Source organism: Brachypodium distachyon, chromosome 1, assembly GCF_000005505.3.
Source record: "Brachypodium distachyon strain Bd21 chromosome 1, Brachypodium_distachyon_v3.0, whole genome shotgun sequence".
Lineage (NCBI taxonomy): Eukaryota > Viridiplantae > Streptophyta > Magnoliopsida > Poales > Poaceae > Brachypodium > Brachypodium distachyon.
Window position 1 is genome coordinate 57,385,674 of NC_016131.3, and position 27,263 is coordinate 57,412,936.

Genomic DNA, 27,263 nt, shown 5'->3' on the forward strand with positions numbered 1-27,263 from the left:
CGTGCCCATGATCGATGGATTGACCAATCCACTTATCCACGTACGCATACGCTCCCTCCGTTTCCATAATTCTTGTCGAAATATTACATGTATGTGTATATATGACGTTTCTTAAAAATATATACATCCACTTTGGCAGATTTGAGACAAGAATTATGGAACGGAGGAGTACGACTAGTATGTACGAGAGTCCCGGATATGCAATGTTGGCGCCGGTTGTTGTACCTAGAAAATACACGAGACTAGCTCCAGCTGTACGCATGACAACGTAGGGGACAGTTGTCCTCAAGCGACCAGTAGTCAGTAAAGGAGGAGGTGCCGGCTACGATTATAGTACAGACTGTATATATACTCGGTATGTGCATTGACTATACACATGATCAGACGCTTGTACAGACTGTACGTAGAACAGAACGGACGGAGCCACCCACAGCCTCTTGTCCTACTGATCCTCCCAGCATCGCACATACACGCCGCCAGCCCGCCAGCTAGCTAGCTCACTGCCAGGGTGGGGCATGCTCCCTCAGGAGCGGAAGAGCACCCAAAACAAACCCGGCCGGTGACGTCACCTGACAGCGCGCGCTCACCTCTCAAATTAGTTTCGGGGTAACCCAAACCCAGGGGTTATGGTTAGTTAAGCTGTAGCTATAACATTAACCGGAGATTACTCTCACGACACCCACACAGGTTATGGCCCCTCAGGTGGACTGGACCCCATGCCGGCGTGCGTCGGCGCCGGGTCCACTTGGCAGACACCACACTCTCGGAGCCCGTCCTCCACGATTTTCTGAAAATCCAGGGCTCATTCGCGAAAACGAGCAGGTTTTCGAAACTCGAAAGTGGGGCGCGCGGGACCGACTGACCGGGAGTTTTTTTCGCGTTTATGCATTCAGGCCCCTGGAAATATTTGTAATCACTCTTCGCCTCACTGCGCTAGCTCGCTTAGTCGCTTTTACGGCTTTACGCCCCTTTGGATACTCTACTCCTCTTCCGGTCTTCCCTGCTACTGTACTGCTGTGCTAGTGAGCTGCGCGTTTCCGTTTCGGCGTTTCCCCCTCTCGTGGCGCTTGCTCTCCCTTCCGGCTTCCGCTCCCTCAGCCGCCTCCTCGTCTTCGTCTCCCCACGGCCGTCCGCGCCCGTGGCTGGCCGCATTGGTTTGCAAGCGGGGGACCGGGCTCGGGGGTCCGGCAGCGACAAGGGGAGGTGAGCGCGCGAGAGACCCCCCGCTGCTCGCGTTTTTCAGTTTCGGGTGATTTTTTTTTTCTTCTGGGGAATTTCTAGGTGTTCCCTTTGGGGTTTGGGTTTTGACGGACTACCGGGCCACATTTCCGAGTGACCAGGGGCCTCCCGGCGATGATTACTGCTATCCAAGCGCTTCGTCTCAATCGGGGGACTCGCGGTGGCGATGCCGGCGGGTGTTCCCCGTCGAGTTCTTGCCTGAAGAAGTGATGTTTTGTGCGCATTTACCGCCCGCTAGGGTTTTAGGATCATTTCCGCCAAAAAAATAATAATCAGGTCGTTCGAGTCTTTTTTGTTTTTGCGAGTTGCGATGATTGTTTCGCGATCGAGTTCGCTTGTCATTTCGACTAATCTCGGGCCAAGTTTTGGGTTTTTTTTAGTTTTGAGATGAATTCCGACCGACGCTTATGACAGCGGCTGCTTAATGGTTGTTTATTTTTTGACAGGGCAGCTGCTTAATTTTTTTTTAAATGTTCCGCATGTTTTTATCGTACGGGGCGATTGCTAGCGACGTCGTGCTTGCACGGTTCCGTCTGGTTGGTACTACTAGTACAACAAGCTCGCGTCATAGCATTCGTCATTTCTTTCTGTTGAGGACGCGTTGACGAGTTCTGGTACCCATTTTCAAATTCTAAATTGCTAGTTCAGGTCCCGTATGAAGCGGGGGAATTAATGGGAATCTGCGAATTTTCTCCATCGAATTGTTAAGCAATTTTTCCTGACCCAATCACGCTAATTTGGTGTACCGTGTCTCTGGCAATACAGGTCACTTATGTGTTCAGTTGTCGTCAAGAGGTTGTTGGCTTGATTGGAGCGCCCTGGGGGTGAACCTGGCTTGAGGCTTCTTGTGTTTGTCGGGAATGGAAGCTCCGCCGGAGGTTGCTAAGCCGGCCGGTGCTAAACTGGTGAAGCCCCGAGCATCTGGACCCAATGGCAAGCCTGTGTTGGGGACTGGTTTGTCAGTCAAGAAGCGGGCTGATGGTGTTACCTCGGCCGAGGTGAATGTGTCCCGGCCTTCGTCGATGAAGCCTACCTCGTCTGTGAATGCTGGTTCAGTGCAGAGAAGGAGCAGCACTGGAACCGCTGGTAAGCAACAGGAGAATGGGAGCTCACTTGTTGCTAAGAAAGCCAGTCCTTTGCTGTCGGATGGGTTGAAGAAGAGTAGGCCGGTGTCAGCCCAAACTGTTAGCTCCAGACCCTCACTGGAAAAGAGAACATCTTTGTCGTCTGAGAGGACCAAGGTTGATCCTGTGAAGAAGCCTGCTGTTAAGGCGTCACCAACTTCTACACTGAAGAAGGTCCCATCCCTGACAGAGAGCTCCAATGGTGGCAGTTCCAGTGCCAGTTCCAGGAGAATGGCCTCAAATGCTTCTCTGGACTCACCACGGTCATCTTCAGTGACAAGCAGTGTCACAAAGAAAATGGGTTCTCGGACATCATTGGCAGACAAGGGTTCTTCCGTGTCGAGTCGGAGGAAGAGCTCGACTGCTGATAGTCGTGATTCCCGGTTTATAATGCTGCCACAGGTGGAACTGAAGGCTAGTGATGACGTGGTTAGTGTCGTTCTTCTGCATTTTGTATGAATAATCAATCATGTGGTTATTTTCTTCCATCCAACGTATTTTTCTGCTGCTGCAGAGACTGGATTCAAGAGGTCATAGGGTTCGAAGTTTGAGACAGTTGAGATTAACACCTAAACTCGAGGTAAGTGCATCCAGCCTCTCCTTCTCTTCTGTTTTCTAGTACAGAAAATTCACTGCTTTCTTTGCTTTTGAATAACTAGAGAGAAACAAGTTTGTTAGTTTGTATGCTAGTTGCCAGACCTAGGAATTGTGCAAAGATATATACAGCCAGCATAGCTTATGAAATGGAAGGAGTGGGATAGAATGGCTGCTAATTATATTTCTTGTTTTTAGTTTGTTTATCTTCGGGACAATCTGTTATCAAGTTTGGAGGGCATTGAGATGCTCAGCGGGGTGAAGGTATCCACTTGTTCTTGTTTGCTTATGTCCTACACTCTTGGGAGCTTCTTTTCATTTTGAGAAACTTCCTGCTGTGCTTCCACCATGTACAGTATCTCTGTTGATTGCTTGCTGATTCTGGTTTCGCTATCCTATATGCTTCATAATATTTCCAGGTTCTTGATTTGAGCTTTAATGACTTTAAGCTCCCTGGGTTTGAGCCTCTTGGGAATTGCAAAGTTCTCCAGGTTTGTGCTTCCCCCAATCATATTGATTGAACTCATAGAAGGCTCATGTGCACTAATTTTTATTTGTGCTGAACTATGTAGCAACTTTATCTTGCTGGAAATCAAATAACTTCACTTGCTAGCCTGCCAGCATTTCCTAACTTGGAGGTATGATAATGTTGCCAACTTAGTCTTAGCAGTCGTCCCTTTACTTATTTCGACAGAGCTAATCTCAGTCTCCTACCTCTCTTGCTGCACCAGTTCCTTTCTGTTGCTCAAAATAGGTTAAAGTCACTCTGTATGGCCAGTCAGCCTCGACTTCAAGTGAGCATGCTGATTTTGTTTGACCTAAAAATAATCAAATTGTCTAGTTAGGTTTTAACTGACTTTGTTTTTATATAGGTGTTAGCAGCCAGCAGAAATAAAATATCAACTCTGAAGGGATTTCCACATTTGCCTTCTCTGGAGGTAGGTCTTCTGCAGTTTTAGTTACAAGTTATTTTAAATTGCTTATTTCGTTATTGAGCTAGGCTTTTTCTCCAAGTATCCCTGAACCTTAAGGCTCTTAGTCCTGTTGCTCAGTAGTGTATTGCTAGCTTTTGTATTTTCTCGGAAAACAGTTCATATATTAGGTAATTCACTAATGGGGATTGATAAGTGGTAACAACCATGGTATTCTTCAGTCTTGATGTTATTGATAACTTATATACACACATCACTGTTGATGATGATATGATGTTAAGGCAAACACTTGGAATCCTAATTTTCTGTATAACAAATATTCATATATATGAAATCACTCAAGACTATTGATGCATGAGGATTTAGCATAGTTTGCTCACTGGTGGCTATATGTCTTCAGAATTTACGCGTGGAGGAGAATCCACTTCTTGAGATGCCACACTTGGAAGCTGCTTCCATTCTGCTTGTAGGCCCTACTTTGAAAAAATTCAACGACCGAGGTATGCCCAAACATGAATTTCACTGTCTTGTGTATTTTTTTTTAATTGCTGAATCTGTAGCAAGGAATGTCTCATTATTATTTTTACTCTCAATGAAAAAGAAGCTAATGCTTTTTGCTTAAGATATTTCCAGATAGACCACCTTCCTTTATCTTTTTTCTTCAGAATTGTCCAATGTAATTAGCGTTTTTCCTCAAAAGTTGAGAGTTGAGGAAGCTCAATGTAAATGGTTCACACCAGCATGTATAGCAGGAATATGACTGTTAGTTGTGATCTCTTCTGCTTATAAATTGATTAATCATCTGGAGTGATGGATTAGTCTGGTTGGATAATTACAGACTATATTGTTTGGTGCAACCAGAACGTTTCAGCTGATTACATTGAGATCTGCATATACCTAAAGCGTGAATTTGATGCAGATCTGAACCCCACTGAGTCCGAAGTCGCGAAGCAATATCCTGCTTATACAGCTATTTGCATTCGTGATGGTTGGGAATTTTGCTCCCCTGAACTTGCCGCTGGTATGGTTTTGCTGCCAAGGAAGTTTGCTTGTTGACTTCTTTGTCGTTCTCAACACATTATTGATGTTAGTAGATGTTTGCTTCTGTATAATCAGTATTATTTTTAAAAAAGAACTTGGTTAGACGTACGGGCTTTATGTTAGTGCAGTAATGCCAAAGGATTGTGTGGCGGACAGTCTTTAACTGGTCATTGCTTCTCAAGGCATATAGATAGTGAAACATGGTTTTGTGAACTAATACGGGTTTCATGTTCTTTTAGTTCTTTTTTGTTCTCATGGATTAAAACATAGTTTAAAGTGGCTACATGAACTGAATTGAAGTTATATGCTATATATTTTTTACCTGGTTCTTGAGTATCCTTGATAGTTCTAAGTGCACATTATTTTGCTTCAATTGCCTGGACAGATTCAACATTTTCCTTCCTGCTTGACCAATGGAAGAATAAGTTGCCTCAAGATTGCATGGTCAAGACAGCTTATGTTGATCATCCATTTGAAGAAGATCCCTGCCATTGCCACTTTAACTTCATAAATCTAAGTAGCGAAGACAAACTAGTCCTCAAATACCAATGGTTTCTAGGTGGCAAGACACCAACAGGTTTTGTTCCTATTTCTGAGGAATTAAGTGAGGTACAAATATTACTCCTGAAGTTATTTGCATTGGAAATAAAATAACTGTACTTTTAGATCTTTTGTGTAGTTTGTACAGTCATCCATGTGTCTTCTGTGTGTCCCAAGTCCCCACTCTAGCGATTTTGCTCAACATTACCAACATTGATTGATAGGCCTTAAGAACACAGAAACAACGTTGATATTTGGGAGTGCACACTAAGATGGTCAAAGTAATTGACCCCAGCAGTACACGCACTTTCGTCCTTTTTTTCCTTGTTCATCAAAATTATCTAAATTACCGAGAAATCTCCATTATATGTGAGGTTTACAAGAAATTTAGACCACAAACTTGCATCATACAAAATTAAGACCACGTTAATGGCTTGATGAAATCTCCTGCCTCCAGTGTGCATGTTATCTCTTGCAAATTTCATTTTATTTTATCATACACTTCTACCTTATCTCGCTGCTATTATATTTTGCAAGTTCCAAGTACCTACTGGTTTTACATAGTTGATAGTTCTATCAGTTTTTCCATGGCACTATCCTTTTGCAAGTCCTAAACTTCTGCTATTTGTATACCTAAGGTGTACTGGCCAAAGCGTGAGGATGTTGGAAGATGTTTGAAAGTTGAATGCACTCCGGTACTGAATGATGCTGAATTCCCGCCCATTTTTGCTGTATCCTTACCTGTTTGTCCAGGTATGTCGAATAATTCACTGTATGCCTACAATATTTCTAGTAGTTCTGTGATAGAGACCAATTTCGCATACAGTAGGTTAGATAAAACGTAAAATCTTAATGTGGAGCCCTTTCAGTAAAACTTCTCAGAACTTTATTTTGCTTTCCCATGAGATTTCTAGCTTCTTTATTTCTAATGAAAACAGATTTAGTTTTTTCAAATGCTAGTTATGCATAAGGAGTGACCTTAAGCAGCCATTATTTTGGCATACTAGACAAGATCCAAACCATGCATTATCCAGTAACACAATGTTGTTAAACTAGTGTGCTGACCTACTGTAAAGTGGCACCAAACTATATAGTGGTTTCCTCAATCAGTTTTTGTTTACCAGGGACTGGATGTCCAAAGATCATCAATCTAATAGTTGATGGTGAGCTAGTAGAAGGAAATGTACTCAAGGGTGTTCCTGAAATTGCATGGTGTGGTGGGAGACCAGGGAAAGGTGTTGCAAGGTTCGTTTATCTCTTTGCCTTCTAACTCCTGTGATCTATTGTTGCTCAAATGAACATTCCATCAAATGTGTTTTTCTTTTCTTTTTTAGTTTTTCCTCTCCAAGGAATGCCGTTGACTCATTGAACCTCGTTTTGTGTCTAGCTGGTTGAGACGAACATGGAATGGCAACGCTGCTTTAATAGATGGAGCCGAGGGGATGGAATATCAGCTAACTATAGATGATATCGGTTCAAGTTTGGTATTTATGTACACCCCTGTTACAGAAGAAGGCAGTAAGGGGGAGCCACAATGTGCAATGACAGATTTTGTAAAGGCTGGTAAATTCCTTATCTCTCGAGTCCTCTCGGGTCCCTCTGTTCCTTACTCTTTTGCTAGTTAATTTTGGCAGTTCCATTTTTCTGTTGAACTTAACATGTGCAAAGCATGTTCGTTTGGGTTAATATTTGAAAGCTTCTGTTCCTATCAGTCTGTTAATGAGTAGCAATACTGTTTATCCAAATTATTTGCAAGTTATAGTTTTTAGAAAATGGAAGTTTTATTGCCCCCCGGCCTCTGCATCCATGATGCATATAGCCTAAAGTCTTACATTATTCCCAACAACCCCAAATTTTACAAAATATATATGCTGGAGTTTCTATGGACATAAGATACAGGTAATCTGGTCTACTGTTTTTTCAATTCACGTATATATGCTCTTTCCAGTTGAAAAACAACTGATGACTGTTCATCTGCTTATAGTCCTTTTAAAAAACTCTTCTTATTGTCATTTAACCTTTATACATAAATTTGTTCAACCCTGCTAATTAAATTTTAGTCATGTTGATATCAGTGTTAAGTTCCAGAAATATGTTCACACTTCATGTGGTATTGTGGTCTATTTGTAACGTCTTGGTCCTAGTTTTATTTTTAAATTCATAAATGTTTGTGTATGGCATTATTTCAGGCACACCATCAGTCAGCAATGTACATGTTGTGGGAGATGTTGTTGAAGACAACACAATCAAAGGAAATGGAAAATACTTTGGTGGCAAAGAGGGACTGAGCAAATTCCAATGGTTTAGAGAGAAGGAAAATGGGTATGCGGCATGTTTGTGCCTTCTTTGAGTATATTGAATAAAATTATAGACTATCGGTTAGACTTTCATTACTAGCCAAGCATTGTAGTTATTAAAAGTTTAAAACCATTGCCAATCCAAAATACAGGACTATCTGATGCATGCTGCTGAAAGTATGCATTTACACACCTCTTTAGTCTTGACCACTTGTTCTGATTAGTGATTACACAGCGAAGTTTTTCCTGCATACCGTTGTCAGTGGCATAGACCAACTCCCTAGCTAACAGCCTAACACTGAGATCAAGTAATTTGGACCTTGAGCCAATTAGAGATTGGCATATATATGATTTGCTACATCAGAGATAAGATATGATTTGACGTATCCAGTGCACTGCACGTTTTAGATCCGATGGTCCACGTGAATAGTTTACAAGTTTGCACCGAATGAAGATTTTCACTACATCGCCTTGATCTGATTAGTTGCTTAGGCTTATTTCATCTCCTACGAAATAACAGTTCAGTAACTGGTTTATGCCTTCTGAGACTCTGCACTACTGAGAACCAAATCTTACATGGTCATGTACGATAACTAAGATTCCAGTCTTATGTTATCACTAGGAAGAGCCTACTTACAGCACACATCGTATTTGAACAGATCTTGTGGTCTTGGTAGTCCAATCAGATCGCTTTACATACCTAAATTAAATAGACTGAACATCGTTGGAATATGATTTTGATGTCCTCAGGTTCCCACATCCCCATTTGTGATGTGGGACCCTAAGTACCTACGAATTTCTAATTTTAAGGAGCAATATTTGTCAACTGAACTTAGATGATAAACTAAAAAGGAAATATGAAAACCATCATGAACTAGTCTAAACCGCAAGTGATCCGTAGGAATTCATGTAGTATGTTATTTATGGAAACACCTATTTGATTTCATGCAGTGGATTTCTTCTAGTGCTGTCAAATAGCACAGAATACACGCTAACCAAGGAGGATGTGGGTTGCCGCCTCAAATATGTATATACTCCCATCAATCTTGAAGGTCTGTTGAACTTTACAGTTTCCACTGCCAGTGTGCATAGACATTGTCATGTTAACATATGGTGTCTTTGACTCTTTTCCAGGTCAGGAGGGCAAAGCTGTTTGCACGATAACAGACACAGTAAAGAAAGGTAGCAATCAATGACGTTTGTGCCCATTTTGTAATGAAAATGTTTACAATTCTCTCCTTTGGGGTAATGTTGCTATCATATGTGTGATCACTTTGCTTTTACTGCTTTGGTTGGTTAGCCCCTCCAAAAGTGTTCGATTTGAAGATTGTTGGGGAAGCAAGAGAAGGAAGCAAGGTATATGTTACAGCTACTGTCACTGGTGGAACTGAAGTAACGAGCAGGGTTCAATGGTTCAAGGCATCTTCATCTGAATGTCTGAATGACCATGAGCTTGAAGCCCTTTGTACATCTAAAGTTGCTAAGGTACGATAATTTTTTGTTCTCTACTAAACTTTATGTTGCAGCATTACTGGTCTCTAGTCATGTTTTGTTAATGGAGATAATGACCGAATAGTATTCTATTTCTTAATTTTGTATTAGACATTCCGCATTCCTCTTGGCGCTGTTGGATGTTATGTTGTTGCAAAGTTTACTCCCGTGGCACCTGATGGTGAAATTGGTGCCCCAGCCTATGCTATTTTGGATGATGTCGTGGAAAGTAAGTCCATGTCTGTCAACCTTAATTGTTTTGATAAGCATGAATAGTTCTGCTCACTCACCAGTGACCATTTAAATTCACCAGTCCATTATCTGCCCACACTTCAATGCTACATTCATCAATGGCAGATGGCCTAATTACTTCTTTATGGAATGGCTCATGAGAATTCTTCTATTGGATTAACTGTAGATTTCAATATTGCACTTGTATTTTGTTGGAACATAGCAGGATTGTATTGCTTAGATACAAAACATTTGTAAGGTCATTAAGTTCTACATTATTCATCTATTCACGTCTGAATTCTTTCTTTTGCCAGTTTGTGTAGGCATGTGCTAGTGCCTTGTGGTTTACCTCTTTGTTCTCAGTGCTATCGCCATTTCCTTTCTGAATCTAATTGCTCTGCTTACCGTTCTCCTCTGTTGCAGTGTTACCTCCCAGCCTGAACTTTTTGACAGTCACTGGTGAATTCTCAGAGGATCAAATTTTGACTGCATCATATGGGTACATTGGGGGCTATGAAGGAAATAGTTTATATAGTTGGTATCTTCATGAGGTATTGTTATATTTCTTGTTAGTAACATAACTCATACTCATACTCATACTCAGTAAATAGCACTCATCACACATATGCACATTGTGCTTCTAGATATGCATATATTTAGCATATACTGTCTGTTTACTAGCAGTATTATGCGTTCTTTATGCCACACTGTTCTTCACTTACATAAAGTTTAACAGACCGAAGATGATGAAGGCAGTCCAGTTCCAGAAGCGTCTGGTTTGCTACAGTACCACATTAAAAGGGAAGATGTTGGGAAGTTTGTTTCTTTCAAATGCATACCTGTCAGGAATGATGGCATTGTTGGTGAGCCAGGAATTTTCATAGGAAAGGACAGAGTTACACCAGGTGCTTACATTTTTCCAAATAGCAGATCACTTTATATGCCAAGAAAGAAACCGAGTGGGTAAATGAAGTAGGATTCTTTATAGATGTCTAACATGCCTTTACATTGCAACATCATTCATGAGATTAATTCTTTTTTGTGGAAATGTGGATTGACTGCTTTTCATTTCCAGGTTATCTTTCTTGATTGTAGTTATGATATAGTCTAGATGTCTACTGACTAATAAAGTTTGTCAAACATAACAACTTCTGATGCACTGACTAATTAATTCTCACTGCACGATAACAGGAAGTCCGATTATACTTTCTCTTGAACTAAATGGTGAGATCATTGAAGGAACAACTATGGTTGCCAATAGAAGATATTGGGGAGGAGAAGAAGGGGACACGATATTCCGTTGGGTACTGGTAGGTTCCTCTTATTAAAACACCACTTTTCTCTTCACATAGTGATAACTAGCAAGTAGTTGCAGCCTTACAGGCTGGTTACCTATGTCATCCTTCCAATGAACTTTCTTGTGTCTGTAGACAAGTTCTGATGGAACCCAGAAAGAAATCGAAGGCGCAACAAGTTCATCGTACTGCTTGAAATGTGATGATATTGGCTTCTACGTGTCTGTCTCCTGCGAGCCTGTTAGAAGTGATGGAGTTCATGGTTCTTTGGTGTCGACAGAAGTGATAGGTCCTATTACCCCTGGTACATGAGCTGATAATTTGATCTTTCAGGAAAACAAGTATTTTTTTTAGGGGGTGTTTGTGCTTGTGTGCACATGTCCATGTGGGCGCACATTTATTCAAACTTTTAGTTGATGTAATAACACTGACTAGTGTAAATGGACCAACATCCTTATATAGCTTACTTTTTCGGCTTTTCGCAGGACCACCAACATGTCGATCACTTGAGTTAGCTGGCTCTATGGTTGAAGGTGGTCGATTGACTTGCCATGCTGTGTATACCGGAGGGTAAGATACACTGCCAATGGTTCAGGTTATGCCTAATGTCATATACTAACTGCAATTTCTTGTTTCTGTTTCCTCTCATTCTAGTATTAAGGGAAACTGCATCCAGGAATGGTTCAGATTGCATGATGATGGCAGCAAGAGCAAGTTGATTGCGGATGGTCAGTGTGCATCAAGTGTCTTTTTAAGGCCTGCGTGCTTTTCATTTGAGCTGCACATGTTTTTATTTGGCAAAATTAATGGTCAATTACTTGATTTTTAATAGAATGTCTAGATCTTACTCTAGCTGATGTTGATTGCCGAATGGAGGTTATATTTACACCTGTACGAGAAGATGGATTGCATGGATCACCTAAATGCGTTTCTTCAGATATAATCTTACCTGGTCAGTGTTTCTTCCAAAAATGTTTTACTGTTCCCATCAGTGGAGGATATCTAGTGCAGAATGAAAATGGCTAGTAGCTTTGTTGTTCATTACATAGATGGTCACTATGCATGATAAAAGGAAATACCAGCTGAATTCAGCTCTGAGCATAATATCTCCAAATTTATGTTATTGTACTAATCTAAAGCATTGACTATTTATTAATTCAATTGACACAGGGGAACCCAAGGGTGTCAGTCTTGTTGTACCAGAGTGTTTTGAGGACAATGAAATTTCTGCTACCAAAACCTACTTCGGTGGCAAGGAAGGCACTGGAAAATATACATGGTTCCGAACTAAAGAGAAGCTTGATAACTTGGAAAATCATCTGGTGGCATCATGCTCAGAAGCTGTTGGAGAAACCTTGTACGTTCTTTTACTGATTGCATCAATCTTTTTTATTTTTTATTTAGAGCTAACTCATTTGAGATAATGGAATGCCTAACAGGGTGTACAAACCTTCATTGGATGATGTTGGCTTATACTTGATCCTTCACTGGGTTCCTACACGATGTGATGGAAAGACTGGCGATCCGTTGATGGCTATTACTGATAACCCTGTCATGGCAGGTTGCCCCTCGATCTATTCCTACTTGGCATTGCTGTGTATTTTTCTAACTTACTGCAGATCCTTACTCTTGTATGAAATTTGCAGCTTCTCCATCAGTTTCAGAAGTTAACTTGAAGCAGACAAGTCCAGACTTATATAGTGGAGTAGGTATTTACTATGGTGGATATGAGGGATCGAGCTTGCATAGGTGGTACAGGGAATCTAGTGACGGAATCAGGATTTGGATAGATGGCACTGATTCAAGTACATATGAAGTGACAGATGCAGATTACAGCTGCCGTCTGTTGTTTGGGTAAATCACTTTAATCTAGTCTATTTCTGTCTGGTATGCTTACACATTTTTTTACAAAATGTAAAGAATTTTTTTTTAGAAAATGTATGCTTACACATTACTTGAGATGTTTTATATCTGATAAATACTTTGGTGGAAAATTATTAGAGTGGTCTTCTGAGATGTAGCATGCCTTTGTGATATGCAGTATGCCTTTTTAATTGGCAGGTATACCCCTGTTCGTTCAGATGGGCTCATTGGCGAAGAGAAGTTTTCTGAACCATCTGATATACTCTTTCCAGGTGAGCTATCAGATGGGCTCATTGGATATTACTTTAAATGCACTTTTTTTTAATGTAACTGGATCTTTTCCTTGCAGAGCTACTCAAAATCGACACCCTCTCTTTCAAAGGAAATCAAGTTGAGAGAGAAACACTGACCGTAGTTGAAACAATTCCAAGCAATGATACTCAAGAACATATATGGTCTAACTACAAGAAAGAAATAAAATATCAATGGTAAGAAAGAGACATCTGTTTTGTTCACTTTGGTCAATATGCATGTAACACGTATTGTGTATTTTTGGATGCAGGTTTGCTTCGAATGGATCCGGAGAGGACCTGTCTTTTGAACCTTTGACTACCCAGTGCTCTCGTTCATATAAAGTACGATTCGAGGATATTGGTCGATGCCTCAAATGTGAATGCTTTGTTGTCGATGTATTTGGACGATCCAGCGAACCGGTATCAGCTGTGACTGCTCCTATTTTGCCAGGTCTGTTCTACTGCTTATATTTAGAATGTATTGTGTGTTTGTTTTTTAACATGAGCCAAAATACTAACATAATCTTCACTGGAGTTCTTTTGGCTGCCAAAGGAAAAACAATAGTTGGATTAATGTTTATTGTAATATTCAACCCAAACATGAAGATCAGATTGCACGTACATTTATGATTGTTGATACTTTGATATCCAGTCTCTTGCAAACTTCAGCAATATCTATAAAAGGTGGTATTTTATTTTAACAGGAATACCGAAAATTGAAAAACTGGAAATTGAAGGAAGAGGTTTCCACACCAACTTATATGCTGTCCGGGGTACCTACAGCGGTGGCAAAGAAGGCAAGAGCAAAATTCAATGGCTCAGGTCAATGGTTGGAAGCCCTGATCTTATCTCCATACCTGGTATGATTACTTTGTAAAATAAAATGAAATTAGTGATGTTTACCTTTTATTAACAATATTCTAATGTTTAACTCATAGACATGTAATCTCACTTGGTCCATTATTCTTGTATACCTTGAAATGATTTTTTCCTTGCACTTGACTTCTTGTGCAGGTGAAATTGGAAAGATGTATGAAGCAAATGTTGATGATGTAGGGTATAGACTTGTCGCAATTTATACACCTGTGAGAGAGGATGGAGTTGAGGGAGGACCTGTATCTGCTTCAACAGAGCCAATTGCAGTTGGTATAGCCCCGTAAAAAAAGAATACCTATGTTCTTCTTTTCTACCAATGTGTTTATATTGTCGATCGCTGCAATTTATGAGTTTGTTTTTGTTAATGTAAACATTTACTTTTGAACTTTATGAATTTGGCACGCCTCATTGAACAGAACATGAACCGTATTCAATCATGAAATCATTAATTAAAACTGTCTAGGGATGTTGGCTTTTCTGGTCATGATTTTCTTACATCCTTCACTAGTTGTATTGATTTTTTACTTTCATCTAACACAGAGCCCGAAATTTTCAAGGAAGTAAAACAGAAGCTTGATGACGGTTCTGTCAAGTTTGAGGTAACAACCATTTCTTTATAAAATTCCCTTTTCTTTTTTGTAGTTCAGAAGTACCATGAATGTTTATACTCTGTTTGGCAAACTGTTAAAATCAACTTAGTTTCCTTTTCACTGTTGTTGCTTGAGAAATGGTACAGTTGGGTATTCTCTCCACTAAATTCCGTGTCTGAGAAATTCCACGGGATGATTATTCCAGTCACTGCTAACTACTTCAAGCACAATAACATTAACATTTCTATGCTTGCTATCTTCATAGGAATGCTATGCATTCTTTGTTTACTAACTAGAACACATTAACCATTGAACAGGTTTTGTGTGACAAGGATCGAACACCCAAGAAGGTATTTCCCCCAACTTTTGATATTCCGACACAAAAAGAAAGCTCCCTAGCATACTAAGCGCTAAAAGTATCCTTTACCAAAAATTACAGGCACAAGTCATGGGACATTTGGAACGGAGAATTCTGGAAGTCAACAGAAAGAGGATTAAAGTCGTAAAGCCTGGATCCAAGACATCGTTTCCAACTACTGAAGCCCGAGGAACATATGTTCCCCCCTTCCATGTAAGTTTGTACACCATGAATTGGATCAATCTGCTATTGATAATATGCTCCTTATACACACTGAAAAAGGCAATGCTAACAGTCATTCGTTCCTTGCAGGTTGAGCTGTATCGCAACGATCAGCACCGTTTCAAGATCGTCATCGACGGCGACAACGAGGTCGACTTGATGGTGCAAACGCGACATATGCGAGATCTAGTCATTCTTGTGATCAGGGGCCTGGCCCAGAAGTTCAACAGCACCTCCCTCAACTCACTCCTTAGGATAGAGGCATGAAAACCTGGTAACACACACCTAACAGTGATAAAACCAATCAGGAAAGTTCTTTGCCACCGGTGTCCATTGGTATTTCGTAGTGTGTATCGTTGTAGGATTTGGTTGTAGTGTGGCACCTTTTGTATGTATGGTTGTGCTACAGTTTCCTCCTTTTATTTATTCTTTTACATTAAAAAACCAAACAGGAGGCTGGTTGTTGCAGTTCAGTCTCTGTTTTTTTTACATGGCCCTTGAAAATGTACATAGGGCTGTTAGTGAGTGAGATTGAGAGAGTGGTGTTGTATTCAAATACAGCTAGTGTATGCAATTACCAGGTTTGGTCATGTTGCCGATGATCAATCTTTCCTCATTAGCAAACACACAGCTTCATATACTCCATTACCAGGTTTGGTCATATTGTTTGATGATGATCAATCTTTCCTCGTTATCAACAGCTTCGAAATGCATCAACAAGTGAGAAAAACATCTTGTGTTATTGGAGATCGAAGAGTTTAAAAAGATAATTCCACAGGCATGGTGCTGAAAACCGAGCACTTTTTTTAGGGGATGTTCAAATAGGTTTATTGTTTCTGCCGTTGTGTGATAAATCGTAAGATCCATGTGTCTTGCTGCTGCTGCAGCTTTCCATATATGTTTGCCACTGGACACGTCACTGAACGAGGGTGTGCAGCTAGCTATCTTATCACAACTGGCAGCATGCTCAAACCAGGGGGCGCCACGTCAGCGGCAGGGGATCCGGAACCTATCCGCGAGTGGCCGCTGCGCGCCACAAGCTGGATCCCGCTGAAGGTCTCGTCTCCACAAGATTTAAGAAAGGAGCTTCTTTTGCCATTGCGCCTGAACAACAACCACAAAGCAATTAAGCAAAAGCAATGGCCTCCCAGCTCTCCGCCATGGCCTCCGTGCCGCAGTTCCACGGCCTCCGGAGCTACTCGGCGCCGAGGTCATCCATGGCGATGCTGCCAACGCTTAGAGCGTCCAGGAAGAGGTCCCAGGGCATCCGGTGCGACTTCATCGGCTCCTCCACCAACCTCGTAAGACATTACTATATCCCTTTGGCCTTAGCTTAGCCAGCTCTCACAATCACAAGCACTGAAGCACACCATGGCATGTGTTATGTCTGTGATCAAACGAACGAATGGTTTTTGATGGATGGGTTTAGATCATGGTGACGACGACGACGCTGATGCTGTTCGCGGGGCGGTTCGGGCTGGCGCCGTCGGCGAACCGGAAGGCGACGGCGGGGCTGAAGCTGGAGGCGCGCGAGTCAGGGCTCCAGACCGGCGACCCCGCCGGGTTCACGCTCGCCGACACGCTCGCCTGCGGCACCGTCGGACACATGCTCGGCGTCGGCATCGTCCTCGGCCTCAAGAACACCGGCGTCCTCGACCAGATCGTCGGCTAGATCACCCACCTACATACAGTTATCAAGCTTCCATCCCACATATGATGGAATGAATGAGAGGGCCCTAAGCTGCCTGATGTAATTTGGTGTGATGATGATGATGTGATGTACAATGAACTAATGTGTGGTGCATATCTTGTCCTCAATCGAACCGGCCTACAGAGCTTCTTGATTTCAGGTTTTTTAGATGGCCAGTCCATCACTGTCAGGACAAAGAAAAAAGTACATGCACAATGGATTTCACTGTCCGGGCAATGAACTAATATGTATGATGTATAAACCAATGATGTACGGACCTGCTCAGTATAGTGTTGTGTAATTAGCTTAGGTTCAACTTAACGAAATATGTATAAACATCTACCTTAATTACCTGCTTCTTTCATCTGAAACCTAACGTGGAGAAAAGAAGTGACCCTGGCACTTTTATCTGAGATCTAACTTTAATGGAATAAATAAACATTGTGCATTTCTAAACAAGCACCGCTCCTAAGACATACATATCTTTGCAAATTTACAGAAGAAAAAAAGTAGCACTGCCAGCTCCTTACAGAGTGCAAAAAACAAACCACCATGGCATTGTTGATCTTCGCATCACATACTCTGTTACTCTTGTTAGCACCAGGCCATCCCCTCCCTCTCACCGACACTTGCAGGCGCTCAGTACTGCACAGCTTAGGAAACTCTCAGCTGAAGCAAGGTCAGAAATGCAGCACAGATCATCATCCGCATGCTCCTCAGTATCAGCGCTGAAGCAGCAGAAGTCCTGTGCCAGCCCAACAAAAAATTTCCAGTCACACACCAAGTACTTGATGCATAATCATCTCACAATTGATTACTTAATTAGGTCCTGTTTGGAAAACGGAAATCTAACAGTTCTGTGTTTCAGATGGGGCCTTTCAATATATGCTGGAGAAGTAGACTTACTCGGATGCCAGGAACTTGCATGACCCAAAACCTGTCAAGAACCAAACGAACAAGTTTACGCCACTGAACATTGCATTAGGCAAATAGAGTATGTATGTAGCTCCGCTGATCAAGTGTACAATGATCGATGGAGCAGTAGTTTTTCATAATTTTCTTACTTGGATCCCTCTTGATGATGGTTCCGGCGCCGCCGAAGTTGCAGGCGATGTCAGAGTTGCCGTTCTGCTGGTAGAAGATGTTGAAGGCGTAGGAGGCGTGCGACAGGAGCGTGTCGGGCTGGTAGCAGTGGCCGCCGGGCTGCAGCGGTGTGCAGTCGGCGGCGCCCTGGCCGCACGCCCAGTCCAGCGCGTTCTGGAGGTCCTCCTGGGGGACTCCTGGCCGCGCGACGCACCATGTCACGCCGTCGATGAAGGTCATGTTTCCTTCTGGAGGAGACATGGTAGAGATCGGCGTGGCAGACTCCACCTTCTCCTGCGGCACGATGCCTGCTGCGGAGACTGATCACACAGGAATGAAATGATTGGATGAGATAAAATGATCGAGACATACCTCTCTGAGCAAGACCATTTGTTTGCTGCTAAACATGTGATTAACCTGAGCATGAGGAACATAATGATGTTGACAGATACTATACTCTAATCATATCATATAATATACTAGTTGTGATACTGAGATATGATACATTGGTTGATTATTGACAGATCTACAGCAAGAGCATGCAACAACAAGATCAATATGGGACGAGCAAAGAACAAGACATATGGCTGAAAAACTCACCAATGGACCATGCAAGAACCAAAAGACCGTTCACGATCAGCTCCTTTCTCTTCATGGCTGAAAAAAAACCCAGAAAAGACCTCTCTGACCGTCTCTTTCCCTCCCCTGCAGTGTGTCACTCGCCTAGGGAATATAATGGGAGTCTGAGCGAAGAGCACCTGTATCAACAGGAAACTGGAAGCCACTGTCCATGCAAAAAGTGCTGGATTTCACACGACTCACTAAGCAAGTCATGAACCCCAAAAGTCCTGAGGGTTGCTCAAGGTACATGGTGCATATTTATGGTCATGGCAGAGAGGTGGCACAAAGAACCTATGCACAGAGAAATGCACGTCTCACTAACGATCAGTTTGTTTGTGCTGTGTTAAGCCAATGCAAAGACCTTTATGAATATGATATAAAATTGAGGAGAGGAGATGGAATGACTTGAAGGCCAGGAAACCATGGATTCTTTTGCCATGGAGATATGCACGCATGCATGGGCATGATTTCTAAAGGGACAAAAGGAAACTAGGCAATAGATTCCATGAGATCAGAAGGGCTCAACTGGCAAAGTGTATGTTGTGTTGTTACCTTTCTCTTTGCTGTTTCATGGTGGAATATGTCGGAGCTTCATGAGCACAAAGCTTTTCTTGTGTATTAAGGGAAGAACCTTGATTCACTTTACAAAGACTGAAGTCTAAATGAATGAGGTTCCGTGAACTCTATTGTAGCCAGAAAAAGGTACATGGTTTGACTGAACTACACTTCCTAAGTAACGGCATGAGACCGACAATACTGAAATAAGACGGTGAAAATAAATATGATGTTAAATTAGCTGCAGTAAAATAGATTAACAGAGCAGGTAATGTCACACTAAATAGAATGGAGCAGCAAGGACTGGAAGAAAAAGATTAAGGCTCGAAGCCATCCTGTCTTGAATCGAATTCAGCTTGGCTCGGTCCCATAACAAACCAAGGCCAGACTAACTCAGTGCAGTCACCAAACAAGCTGAGCCAGGGCCAGCTCGCAAGAACCCATTTTGCTTGGCCACATGCTGGCTTACTTAGCTCAATAAGAAAGTACTGACGCAGTGTGGTGCAAGAAACTTTCAGTCTTTCCATAAAGTAAAATTAGGAAAATAGCGTAAACATCATTGGTAATCCCAATGAATATCAACATATGGAACAAAGCAACGCCAACAAACAATGTTAAAGACAACATGCAACTATAATATCAAGCTAACCTTTGATGTTGTCATGAAGAAAAAGTTGTATCTTAAGTTTGCTGTCTGGAGTCCTTTAGACGATTGTAAGGGTCTTAGATTGTAGGTGCTGAAAAAGAAGTCAGGAAAACATGACCTGGTCATGTCCTGCAGATCTACTTTTCACATGCAAATCAACAGCAAATAGGTAGCAGACTCTGGGCCATTTAGTTTTTTACACAATGGAAGTCCGCCAAGTAAATACAACAGCCTTTGTTCAAAATTATTTGGAATCAGAATCTGACTAACAGGAGAGAAATATCAGGTCTCAAATTTATCCAGTGAAATGGTTAAAAATTGATTACATCAGGATAATTGCTACAGTGCCCTTTAATGGAAAGACAAGAAATGCCCTTTGAAGATGGAAGTACTCAAACGTGTTTTTTTTAATCCGTATAATAATGAACACAACAACAACAAAACCTGCTTTCTGCTATATCTGGGAGCTTCTGTTTTCAGTTCACTTTAGTATGTTTGACTAGGAATGAGATTGCGGTAACTTGTAATACATAAGGTTACCCCAACACTTCCGCTCCAGTGATGCAGTAAAATAAAAACCGGTTACTGTGGCTGGATGAATAATGATGTGCCGATAAATGAACTTTATAGAACTGGTAAGAAACCATAAGTGAGAGCACTAGTACCTGATTATTGGGCATGGATCCTCATAAATCGTACATCAATCACTGTCAGTCTGTACATGGATCAACTACCAGTAATCTTTACATGAACATGCTCCCCCTTTGAAATGGTGGAACCTACTGCGATCCCTAACAATGATTTCACGATCGTATACCTTAGATATTAGCTTAATTGCCATGTGGCAGTCCCCACACACCCTCAAGTTCTTCACTATCCTGATAGGAGTACCAGGAAGAGACTTCAGTAATGCAAATGCGATGGCCAGCCTCTCGCTATGATAGTTCAAGGCAGACTCTTTCTCTTCGTCTTCTATATCTGCCAATACATTGCTTGTGTGAGGGATGTACCCTTGACGTCTCAATCTCTCAGCAATATCACCAAGCATTTCATATATCTGATCAGTCTCGGGATGCGACCTATCGCCCATAACAAACTCATACACAGAATTGCGGAGCTCCACAAGGCTATGCCCTGGGTTCTTCCTCACTCCATGTGTGACCATTGTCTTCCTAAGCACATGTACATCTGCCCACCTCCCAACCCCAGCATAAAGGTTTGAGAGGAGCACATAGTCGCCACTGTGCCCAGGGTCAAGCTCAACCAGCCGTGCCCAAGCAGCCTCACCGATTTCCAGTTTCTTGTGCATTGCGCAAGCACCCAGCAAGGTCCGCCAAACGACAGCGTTAGGCTCAAGTGGCATCGTGGTGATATAATTGTGTGCTTCCTCAACTCTCCCAGCTCTACCCAGGAGGTCCACCATACATCCAAGATGCTCAATCCTCGGCGTAATGCCGTACTCCGCCTTCATCTGATCAAAATACCGAAACCCGTCATCAACCAACCCACAGTGGCTACAAGCATACAATACACCCACCATAGTGATTTCAGTTGGCATAAGCTTCTCCCTTTCCATCATGCTGAACAGCTGAAGCGCATCCATTCCAAACCCATTCACTGCCAAACCCACGATCAGTGACGTCCACGAGACAACAGTCCTTCCCACCCCCATCTCCCCAAACATCTTCCTAGCATCGTCAACTCCGCCGCACTTGGCGTACAGATCAATCAGCGCATTCCCGGCATGCGCGTTCCCAACCAACCCAACCTTGGCCACAAACACATGCACCCTCCTCCCTAAAGCGAGCACCCCAATCTCCGCGCACGCAGTCAAAACGCTCACCACGGTGAAACCATCCGGCGCAAACTCGACCTCCAACATCTCCCTGAAGACAGTCAGCACCTCATTGGGCCTCCCGTTGGCCGCGAACCCGTTAAGCACGGAGTTCCACGAGACGAGGTTCCGCTCGGGCGGCGGTATTTCGTCGAACACCCTGTGCGCGCTCTCGAAGAGGCCGCAAGCGCCGTAGAGGTGGACGAGCGAGTTCTTGACGAAGACGAGGGACACGAGCCCGTTCTTGCATGCCTCGGCGTGGAGCCCTTCGCCGTAGCGGAGCGCGAGGAGGCGCGCGCAGGCCTGGAGGAGCGGCGGGTACGTGTGCGTGTCGGGCGGGGCCAGGTGGCGGCGGTGGAGCGCGAGCGCGACGCGCGGGCGAGCCGAGGAGGCGAAGATGCGGAGCACGGTGTTGAGGGAGAACGGGTCTGGGCTGGGGAGGAGGCCGGAGAGGACGGCGACGGCGTAGCGGAGCGGCGGGGCCTTGAGAGCGGCGAGGTGGAAGAGGAGGTGCTTTGCGAGGAGCGGGTGGGACGGGGTGACGCCGGGGGCCGCACGGAGCGCCCGCGCGTGGAGCTGCTTGGCGGTGGCGAGCGAGGGCGATGCGAGGTGGAGGCGGAGGAGCGCGACGCAGTGGCGCAGCGCCGCCGCCGCCGGGTGCGTGCAAGGTGCTCGAGGGATTGCCTCGCGCATGGGCATGGGCATGGCATGGCCGTGCTTCGGCGGAGAGGGTGAATTCGTGCTGGGTTCTTGGAGGGAAGGCGGCGAGAGAAAGGGGTTGTTGGGCCGTTGGGTTGGGCCTAGAGCTCTCAGGTCAGGAATTTCCTTGCTTTGTCTCTTTTTTGTTTTGTTTTTTCGAGATGTGATTTGAAATTTGTAGGTGACGGGCACAAGTTGTTGTATATCACACCTCAATTTGTTTTTCTAAATTTCCCACATGTAAGAATAGAGAAACTGAATTGAGACCATGTGTATATCACCGCAGTAAAAAAAAAAATCTACTTCAACCCAAAATTTTCTAAATAAATCAATGTAAAAAAATGTCAAACTGAAAAGCGTGTCTATCCTAAACCGCACAAAGCTTCCCTGAGAATTCGAATGGAATTCTTTTGGCAGCAGCTTCCCTGCAAAATTCAGCTGAAATCGACTTATGGGGAAGTTGAAACCGAAAAGAGGGGGCCAACATGTGTTCTAACACTAACTTGATCCAAAGTACGGTCAAGTCCTGACAAAAGAACAAGATAAATCATGCCAGGTCCCAGAATACAAATTCAGGTATGATCGAGCGTACACATTTCAGTAACAAATAATAGCACCACCAGGCTAAATATATGTTAAACAGAGTTAAAAGACATCGAGGAGTCACCACACAGGGTTTGCACAGCTAAAAGGCAGATAGTCCACTCACCACAACCACACCCACACGCCAAATTTAATACTAACAGTGAAGACGAACGTAAAAGCCCAATAATATCCACACCAACTACCTAAAATATCTGGCGACAGCGTGGGTATGTACAGAGGCAGATGACATCAGTTTCCTATCCTGGAAACAACAGCTTCACAGGGGGGAGGATCGACATGGAAGACGGACCGATTGTCACGCGTGGAAATTCATCACAAAATCCTGCAGGAATTCAATGGTAATGCTCAGGTCATTGGTATATGTTTGCAATGGGCAATGGCTACGGATTCTGATTGATGCAGCTACTTACTTTAAAAGGACGGGGCTCTGGAGGTGGTGCGTGACTGAGCATCCTCGAAGATGTCCACATCTTCGAGCTTCTCGGGCTTCAGGCAAGGAGGGATGTATGCGGTGTAGATGGCGCCCATGTTCGGTGTCTCTTTCAGCCCCTGGCATGCCACCTCAAGAGGTGTTTTGGCAAATGCAGGGTAGAAGCGTGTATGGCAAGTGTAGGCGAAGATTAAGCTTATTGCGAGGAGTGGGAAAAGGATGGTAGAATAGTAGAACAATTTAAGAATGATGACACCAATCATGGTAGCCTGGTAAATCATTAGAGCTGCAATGACCCTCGTATGCATGTGTGGCCACATCCGCCCATTGCTCTCGTAACTAGGAACATAAACTCTTAAAACCTGCATTTAGAGACAAGTAGGAATGTTAGATAAGTCCATTTACCAAATCCATCTGACATATGTATTCCTCAAATATCTAGTGACGGAACTAGTATCGTTTCCAGAAGCCACATCTAGATCAGTCCCACACCATGCTGAAACTTCCATTTAAGTACACACCATCTTGCTCACCTGATTTTTTGCTATAAGCCATCCCAGAGCAAAGTAAGCAACACCGAATGGAATGATCAAAGGTGCAATAACGGAGTAGCACAGCACAATTGTCACAACCAGCATATCGTTCGGAACCCTGGTGTTATACCCCAGGTCTCCTGGAGCCCATGCTGCTCTCACCTCATCCTCTGTCTTGCAAAGGTACTTCTTTTTCAGGTGGAAAATGATGAGAGGGACCAAGCGAGAAAGCTCAAGCCCATAACCAACAAAGAATCTGTCAAGAGAAACAATCAAACAGTTACTTTCTATAGCTGAGGAATTCAGACATGTGTAGATTGGAATAAATGTGAGACACAAAGGGCATTACTTCAATGCAACAAATGTGAGGAAGAAAGTTGCACTTCCAGGAAGGCTGTTGGCAAGCATGCTAATAATCCCAGGAGGGTTATTGATAATAGTTTTCAAAGCGCTGAACAGTGAGGAACTAATTGTAAAGCCAATGAAGACATTGAAGATAATGAAGTAGAAATATTTTCCTGATGCTGCCCTGACTACGTGGCTCTGTGAAGGGATCCCCTCTGACTTTGAGAGAAACAAAAGAAGAGCAGGCAGCAAAGCGAGGAAAACAATAAGTGCAAGCTGTGGCAGATAGGCCTGTAAGACTGTCTTAATTGCTGGTTGATCCACCACCACCTTCAGAAAGGGCAGCTTCTCCCTCAGTTTTTCTAGCGTTGTAACGGCAGAGATAGCAGTAATAGGAATAGTATAGAAGAACACTGTGAGGAAGACAATGAAATAGACGACAGACTGTCTGATTTGCCTGTCATATATTTTCCTCGGAAGATTGGGCCATATTATCTCACGTGGTTCAGGAGCTTCAGTAACTGTCCATTTATCAAACAACTGAGCATGCAGAGTCTGAGATGCAGAGGTTGCTGCAGCTCTGCTGTTGAAGAAGATAATGGCAGCCCGTTGCTGTTTCTCTTGAAGGGTATTCTTCTGTTCGTCCTCCAGTTTGGGCAGCAACTCCTTGATCTTCTCATTACAATACTCAATTGTGTCAACCTTTTTACCAATAAGGCCAAGGAATCCAGTCCTATGAGTAGGCTTGCTGCCCTCAGGTTTGTTTGCTTTTTTTGACTCCGCATAGACAGCTTCAGCATGAGCAATTTTCTGTTTGTGACCTTCAATCTCTTGGAAAATTTTATCAGCCTGCAAAGAGCAATTTGATCAGATAGCAGGAGAAAATAGGAAATGTATCATGAATAAAATAAAGGGCAGCAATTTCCCTAAATGAACCTCAGAGTTGCCATACCTCTTTGTTGTCTGTCACAACCATTGATTTGTAGAATGTGTCAGGATGAAGTGCTCGGAAATATGAATCCACAGAGTCCTTTATAGTCTGATCAGGAGGCGGTACAGGGATATCTCTCACCAACACGGCAAACTCCTCTGGTTTAACATCTGATGATGATCTTGCAGCAGCTCTCAGATTTGAAACATGCTTGTAGGATTTCCATAGTACGAAATAGGTGACAAAAGAGACCCAGTAGACTGATAATATAAACGCCCACAGCCTCATACTTTTTTTCTGGAGAAAATGTGAAGACACAACTAAGTTTGTTTGTGAGTGCAACTATGATGATCTAGCTTATAAACCTTTTCTTTCTTTGTATCTTTATAGAAAATAAAAGAGCAGCTACAGAAGTTTTAACATAACCATTTCAACCAAGCTTCACAATGTTTTGAATTTCTAGTGATTACAGCAAGAACTGGTAATGGATGCATCGATCAAACGGCAGAATTTCATTTTAATCAAAAGTTGGAAACGGATGTACCTAATCAAAAGGATAAGGAGAAAGAGCAGCAAATATTGACATATTGAAACTAAATACGTGTTTGGTATTCATAATGATGTGCACGATATAATATAATTTTCTAAAACCGATTGTCCACCTGGTGATTAAATGGCCAAATCAAGTACGAAGATGGTACTATTATAAATGGAGCATCCTAGATGCATTTATGGAAACAAAGACAAGGCTATGAAACTCAGGCAAGAAGGATGACTTACTTGAACATTGCCCAATGCCAATCTTTCAATCACAGTGAAGTTCTGTGATGTCGAGCCATTTCTGGAACCAGAGGGATCCTCCAGGGCATGATCAGTGGCGGCAAGAGGTAACAGGACTGGAAGCAACACGATTCCGGAGAGCACGAGGATTGCCAGCACTGGAACACAAGAGAAGAATAAAAAATCTGATAATTGGCAATAACTCTGTGTTATTATCCATCTGCCTAACTAACTACCTTTGACCCGAAGCGCATCCTAGCCTTTTCATGCACCTTTTCGTACTATTGACTAAACCGTTTAACATGCTCAATTTCATACTTCCAAACGATCCTCCACGCAGCATAGCTACGTGGAGGTGCGATTGAAAATGACATTTGAACTCTTCCACATAACAATAAGACACACATGGCCCTTGCTTGTTCTACACAAAATCTTTTTGCAGTTTTATCGTAGCACCATATAATTTAAAAGTAAACTGATGGCAACAACTAGCACTTTTTTTATGTTGGTATATACAAGTAAAACATCAAACTTCGTTTTCACAACACGGCACAACTTTTTTATTTTATTTTAAAAAAGCAGATCTTCGTTTAGAACAGAGTAGAGCAGGTTTGAAACCAGTTTGCATCATCAGAGAAAGTTGTTGATTTTGCTCCACAACAACACGACAAACCACATGATTTTGTTCTTCTTCTTCATCTTTTTCTGGAATTCGTCGGGACAAAAAATAAATAAAACCGCATAAACGCACAGCAGGTCCGCATAACTGCACGAACCCACCTGGAACCGAACAAGCAAAGCACGGCGAACAAATGAACTGAACCGAAGAGAGCGGTTTGCTTTTCGCCGTAGGCACGTACCGGAGGAGAGGAAGACGAGGTAGACGGCGGCGTCGACCCCGCCGGCGGCGATGACGTCGGCCTCGGGCGCGGAGAAGGCCTGGCGGACCCATCCCACGGGGCTGCGCGTGCCCTTCCCGCGGCCCTCCCAGGGGTCGAGCCCCCGCAGCAGCACGCTCGGGTAGTACACGGGCGCGTTCCCGGGCCGCCGCGACAGCCACGCGAACACCAGCACCAGCACCACGAAGATGACGAACGACGTCAGCAGCGACGTCACGAACGACGCGATGTCCATCTCGCCCCCTCCGCAGTCGCTTCCGCTCCTCTAAAGCAGGGCCGGGGTTAGAAGAAGGATGGGGCGGGTTTGGAGGTCGCCGGAGTGATTAGCGGGGCGCCATTAGGGCAGGGGCGGGGAGGGGAAGGCGAGCATTGGATGCTTTGCTATGGAGGGGAGTTGAGTTTTATGAGAGCACTTGTGGAAGTTGCCGGGCCAAGGAAGGAAATAGAAGAGAGAAGAAGAGGAAGGGGATGCGACAAGGGAAGGAGTGTGAAATGTCTGGATTGCCCCAGCCTCGGTGGCCGGTTCCAGCTTTATGCCAGCCCTTTTTCTTTTCTTGCTTTTTTCTGGGGGTGTGGGGGAGGGTTATATAAAGCGTAGCACCCGTTTGCTTTTGAATAAAGTTGT

The 27,263-nt window shown here is 43.3% G+C and overlaps 5 protein-coding genes across 6 annotated transcripts; 2 read left to right on the forward strand and 3 right to left on the reverse strand.

Annotated features, from left to right (window-relative positions):
- The first annotated feature begins 992 nt into the window (after positions 1–992).
- On the forward strand, positions 993–15,626 carry LOC100833652 (187-kDa microtubule-associated protein AIR9). Its single transcript, XM_010230129.3, has 38 exons — positions 993–1,203; positions 2,005–2,792; positions 2,878–2,943; positions 3,156–3,221; positions 3,377–3,448; positions 3,530–3,595; positions 3,689–3,751; positions 3,830–3,895; positions 4,290–4,389; positions 4,809–4,910; positions 5,316–5,539; positions 6,109–6,223; positions 6,595–6,715; positions 6,858–7,033; positions 7,660–7,792; positions 8,719–8,819; positions 8,902–8,949; positions 9,068–9,252; positions 9,370–9,487; positions 9,913–10,040; positions 10,226–10,394; positions 10,681–10,799; positions 10,920–11,088; positions 11,270–11,354; positions 11,439–11,512; positions 11,617–11,736; positions 11,955–12,141; positions 12,224–12,345; positions 12,431–12,638; positions 12,846–12,919; positions 12,997–13,135; positions 13,210–13,391; positions 13,645–13,800; positions 13,955–14,086; positions 14,357–14,415; positions 14,724–14,756; positions 14,846–14,977; positions 15,077–15,626. Exons 2-38 carry the CDS (start codon positions 2,100–2,102, stop codon positions 15,251–15,253), a joined length of 4,980 nt encoding a protein of 1,659 aa, XP_010228431.1. The 5' UTR covers positions 993–1,203; positions 2,005–2,099; the 3' UTR covers positions 15,254–15,626.
- A 420-nt stretch (positions 15,627–16,046) lies between these two features.
- On the forward strand, positions 16,047–16,964 carry LOC100833427 (photosystem I reaction center subunit psaK, chloroplastic). The gene is made up of 2 exons (XM_003557598.4): positions 16,047–16,287; positions 16,416–16,964. The coding sequence occupies exons 1-2, from the start codon at positions 16,126–16,128 to the stop codon at positions 16,656–16,658; spliced, it is 405 nt and encodes a 134-aa protein (XP_003557646.1). The 5' UTR covers positions 16,047–16,125; the 3' UTR covers positions 16,659–16,964.
- LOC100833964 (major pollen allergen Ole e 10) lies at positions 16,795–20,306 on the reverse strand. 2 transcript variants are annotated; one of them, XM_024460090.1, is made up of 6 exons: positions 20,247–20,306; positions 18,360–19,672; positions 18,132–18,176; positions 17,741–18,053; positions 17,583–17,613; positions 16,795–17,421 (listed from the first exon to the last, which is right to left on the reverse strand). In XM_024460090.1, exons 3-6 carry the CDS (start codon positions 18,165–18,167, stop codon positions 17,331–17,333), a joined length of 471 nt encoding a protein of 156 aa, XP_024315858.1. In that variant the 5' UTR covers positions 18,168–18,176; positions 18,360–19,672; positions 20,247–20,306; the 3' UTR covers positions 16,795–17,330. The 2 variants fall into 2 exon arrangements, with proteins under 2 accessions (XP_024315858.1, XP_003561463.1); XM_003561415.4 differs by lacking the exon at positions 18,132–18,176 and having other exon boundaries at positions 17,741–18,079.
- LOC100833113 (pentatricopeptide repeat-containing protein At4g21065) lies at positions 20,232–22,516 on the reverse strand. The gene has a single exon (XM_024460087.1). The coding sequence runs from the start codon at positions 22,118–22,120 to the stop codon at positions 20,312–20,314; it is 1,809 nt and encodes a 602-aa protein (XP_024315855.1). The 5' UTR covers positions 22,121–22,516; the 3' UTR covers positions 20,232–20,311.
- Positions 22,517–22,693: 177 nt separating this feature from the next.
- On the reverse strand, positions 22,694–27,176 carry LOC100832580 (CSC1-like protein ERD4). Its single transcript, XM_003557596.4, has 7 exons — positions 26,600–27,176; positions 25,740–25,897; positions 24,981–25,256; positions 24,033–24,877; positions 23,684–23,939; positions 23,131–23,512; positions 22,694–23,042 (listed from the first exon to the last, which is right to left on the reverse strand). Exons 1-6 carry the CDS (start codon positions 26,871–26,873, stop codon positions 23,132–23,134), a joined length of 2,190 nt encoding a protein of 729 aa, XP_003557644.1. The 5' UTR covers positions 26,874–27,176; the 3' UTR covers positions 22,694–23,042; position 23,131.
- Positions 27,177–27,263: the final 87 nt, after the last annotated feature.

Excerpts from the sequence above, each read along its gene's own strand:
- LOC100832580 (XM_003557596.4), bottom strand. The coding sequence starts at position 26,873 with ATGGACATCGCGTCGTTCGTGACGTCGCTGCTGACGTCGTTCGTCATC. Across the intron at positions 25,257-25,739 it reads TGGCATTGGGCAATGTTCAA|AAAAAAAGTATGAGGCTGTG; the intron begins GTAAGTCATCCT and ends CATTTTCTCCAG. Across the intron at positions 24,878-24,980 it reads TTGTGACAGACAACAAAGAG|GCTGATAAAATTTTCCAAGA; the intron begins GTATGGCAACTC and ends TGCTCTTTGCAG.
- LOC100833427 (XM_003557598.4), top strand. The coding sequence starts at position 16,126 with ATGGCCTCCCAGCTCTCCGCCATGGCCTCCGTGCCGCAGTTCCACGGC. Across the intron at positions 16,288-16,415 it reads TCGGCTCCTCCACCAACCTC|ATCATGGTGACGACGACGAC; the intron begins GTAAGACATTAC and ends GGATGGGTTTAG.
- LOC100833652 (XM_010230129.3), top strand. The coding sequence starts at position 2,100 with ATGGAAGCTCCGCCGGAGGTTGCTAAGCCGGCCGGTGCTAAACTGGTG. Across the intron at positions 4,390-4,808 it reads GAAAAAATTCAACGACCGAG|ATCTGAACCCCACTGAGTCC; the intron begins GTATGCCCAAAC and ends AATTTGATGCAG. Across the intron at positions 10,041-10,225 it reads ATAGTTGGTATCTTCATGAG|ACCGAAGATGATGAAGGCAG; the intron begins GTATTGTTATAT and ends AAAGTTTAACAG.
- LOC100833964 (XM_003561415.4), bottom strand. The coding sequence starts at position 18,414 with ATGAAGAGAAAGGAGCTGATCGTGAACGGTCTTTTGGTTCTTGCATGG. Across the intron at positions 18,080-18,359 it reads GGTTCTTGCATGGTCCATTG|TCTCCGCAGCAGGCATCGTG; the intron begins GTGAGTTTTTCA and ends CTGTGTGATCAG. Across the intron at positions 17,614-17,740 it reads CATCATCAAGAGGGATCCAA|GTTTTGGGTCATGCAAGTTC; the intron begins GTAAGAAAATTA and ends GGTTCTTGACAG.
- LOC100833113 (XM_024460087.1), bottom strand. The coding sequence starts at position 22,120 with ATGCCCATGCCCATGCGCGAGGCAATCCCTCGAGCACCTTGCACGCAC.